Here is a 3,137-nt window from a genome sequence, read left to right on the forward strand (position 1 = left end):
GCCACAGATCTGGGGGGCGTGGGTCACCCCTGCCCCCTGGGAGTGCACGCAGCCCTGGGGAGCCAGCCTGCCCCCCACCCCCTCAGATGAGCCACTTGCAGCCCCATCCCACTCCCCACTGGGGTCTGCTCATTGCAGCCCCGGGCCCCAAGCCCTGCTCACTGCCTAGCTGGGCAGCAACCCCAGTCCCAGCCCAAGCCCTGACCAACTACCCCCTCCCTCCCTACTGGGGCACTATTTCCCCTTGCCCCCCACCTACTTACCTGCAGGAGCTGCTCTCCAGGCTGCCTGGAGCCATGTGCATGCACATGGCACCCCCTGCCTGACCGCCCTCCTGCCACTCCCTCCCAGCCCCCTGCAGGCTGGAACTCTACCAGCCTGGAGAGGGCTCATCACAAAACTGCAAAATCCATGGGCTTCTCCAGTAAAATGAGAAATCTGCATTTGACTCCAGTAAAAGGTAAAATCTGAGGTTTACACCATTTTCCCATGGGAAATGGAAAATCTGGATGCCTGCTCAAGACAATTCTTAGTTCTGGAATGACAGGAACTCATACAGGCACTGCAGCTACGATGCTGCTGGTGCGGAGCAGTGCAAGTTAATATATCTACTGTTGTCTTCCTTCTCTCCCTAGTGTCCACTGCATATATCGGTGAAGATACAATCAAATCTGAGTTAATCATTCCTTCAGCTCGCCTTATGGATGAGGGCAATTACACCTGCACAGCTGTCAATTTCATTGGTAACAGCTCCACAAAGATTTCCTTGAAAGTTCAAGCTCCCAGAATGGTATCCTCTTCCTCTTTCTCTTCATCTGGTTCAGAAGAGCATCCCTACATTGATGTGAGGATTGCCAAGCAGACAGTATATGGTATCACTTTGGAGTGGTATGCAGTGACTGACAATCCAAGTGAAACCTGGTACACCCTTCATTTTGGGAGGTATGATGATTCCACAAAGGAGATGATTTACATTGGTCCTGGTGTCAACACATACTCAGTCAATGATTTGCTGCCAGCTACCAAGTATGAGCTGTGTGTCACTTTAAGGAATCAATCACCCCAAAATGGACAGTGTATTGTGTTTGTCACAGGCCGTGACATCAGTGACCTGGAGCAGAGAGAGAAGCTTATCCACATCATTATTATTGTGTGTGCCATGGTGCTGGCAGTGCCTGCTGGGATGTATGCATGCACCATGGAGACCAGTTTTAACTGCCTAGAGAAGTGTTTTGAACTGTGCCGCAAGAACCGGAAAGGGCAGAAGAACCTGAGAGAAGGCAAGAAAGAAAACACCTTTGACAGCTTACCAAGTGGCAGTGAGGAAGGGCTCTGTCACCAAAACTCCAGTGAAGGCAAGAAAAAGCTGAAAACCCAGGAGACTATGCATAAACCCAACAAACAGAAGTCTGATCACAGAAACAGTGCTGACCTCTATTAGCTAATGCAAATGGAATCCTGTATGAAACTAGATAAAGTTAGATATGGGAGTACCACCCCATGGTGTCTGTTCTAAGTAAACTCTTTTTCATGTGTATAAACTCTTTCTCATGTTCTTTGTGTGCATGTGCCAGGCAGACATACAAACTTGTTTTCAAAAGGGTTTGGGAAAAGCCTAAAGTTTTGAGGAAAATGGGATTACTGGTAAACAGGGATTCATTGCTGAGTTGTTATAGGAGCTGACATAACTACTTTCAACTATTTGTGATGGTTCTTTTATCACAGTATTCAGAAATGCAAAACAATCCTTTGGGAAATAACTGCCAGAAGTGTATTTCAATTTTTTTCTCTAATAAAATATGGATGTATTTAATTCATATGGTTAAATATAAAAAATATTTAATTAGCTATCTGAGCCAGGAAAATGTCTTCTTGACCTCTTAAAGCCTACTAGCAGCTAAATTCTGACTTGCAAAATGATACCTAATTATGGAATGAAAAGCTAAGTCTGAGACAGCAGTTGTGTTCCTTATTTGATCAGGGAATTTTAGGTCTGGGAAAGCATTGTTTGATCTCACATGGTTAAATATGTGCTTTGACTTCCATGCTGTTTAGAATGAGAGCTGAGTTGCCAGTCCAACTGAAAACCTAGAAAAAAAATCTTTGTTTTGGGTAAAATGGGAACAAAAAATGTTTAGGTCCCTCTCCAAACTAAAAATGCAAAAAAATGGTTTTCCTGAAACTTTTTTGTTTGTGGTCTGAACTGAAGTTATCAATCAGGTTTTTAAAATTCCTTTAAAATGTGTTCTAATAGCAAAATATAGGCAAAATATGAAACAAAAGTATAATTTTAAAATTTAAATCAAAACATTTGGTTTTGAAAATGTCAGAATTAAAATTATTAGTTTTATGGTTTTTTCTAGGTTTTCAGTTGCCAGAATAATTTTTCTAAATTACACTTACATTTATGAAAAATAGTATTTCACTCAAAACCAATTTTTGCAATAAACGATTCATCTGAAGACATTCTCCCAGCTCTGTTTTGAATAACCTTATATACTATAGCATTGGGGGTAATAAATCCTAGAATTTTTTAAGGTGGCTTTCCCTACAGCCTCTTCTACCTACTTGTAACTTTCAGAAAATAGCCTTTAGGATTACAACTTTTATGTATTAACCCAAATAATTATTATTATTTCCTGGGACAGTTTGAAGGACTGTTTCCAAAATACATATTTTATCAATTTTAAGGAAAATTGGAGAAGATATTTGCCCCAGTTTATTACAAAACAGCTGTACTCAAGTACTTTGAAGTTCATACAGATTTTTTTTTTGATTAAGAACAAGGTATTTTGAAACTGAAAATTTGTATTGTCTATGTACAGCACATACTTCTGTGGGGCAATGCTAACAACTATTGTGCTAGCTAAGTGACCTTTCAGTTAAGAGCTTCAGCTGCTTGAGAGTTGCCATTTTTAATCTTAGCTTTTTCTATAATAGATACATTCACATTTACATGCCCACACACAAATACTACCATAAACAAACAGGAGAAAATCTAGATCCCATGGAGGCAATGGCAAAATTCCCATTGGCTTCTGAGAGGAATGATTTCAAGGGCATATTTTTTATTTACGCTGACTCTCTTACACTGATCTGGCCCAGAGCTCTAATTCTGAATGGATAAAGACAAGACT

General features: G+C 40.9%; 1 protein-coding gene across 1 annotated transcript in view; it reads left to right on the forward strand.

Moving 5' to 3' along the window:
- LRIT2 (leucine rich repeat, Ig-like and transmembrane domains 2) overlaps positions 1 to 1,455 on the forward strand; it is a 6,698-nt gene extending 5,243 nt beyond the window's left edge. The window contains exon 3 of the mRNA XM_019502094.1: positions 636 to 1,455. Coding sequence (XP_019357639.1) covers positions 636 to 1,441 — 806 coding nt within the window. The 3' untranslated portion in view covers positions 1,442 to 1,455. The remainder of the gene's footprint in view (positions 1 to 635) is intronic.
- Positions 1,456 to 3,137: the final 1,682 nt, after the last annotated feature.

Source organism: Gavialis gangeticus, unplaced genomic scaffold (assembly GCF_001723915.1).
Source record: "Gavialis gangeticus isolate Ggan-Ray unplaced genomic scaffold, GavGan_comp1, whole genome shotgun sequence".
NCBI classification, from domain to species: domain Eukaryota; kingdom Metazoa; phylum Chordata; order Crocodylia; family Gavialidae; genus Gavialis; species Gavialis gangeticus.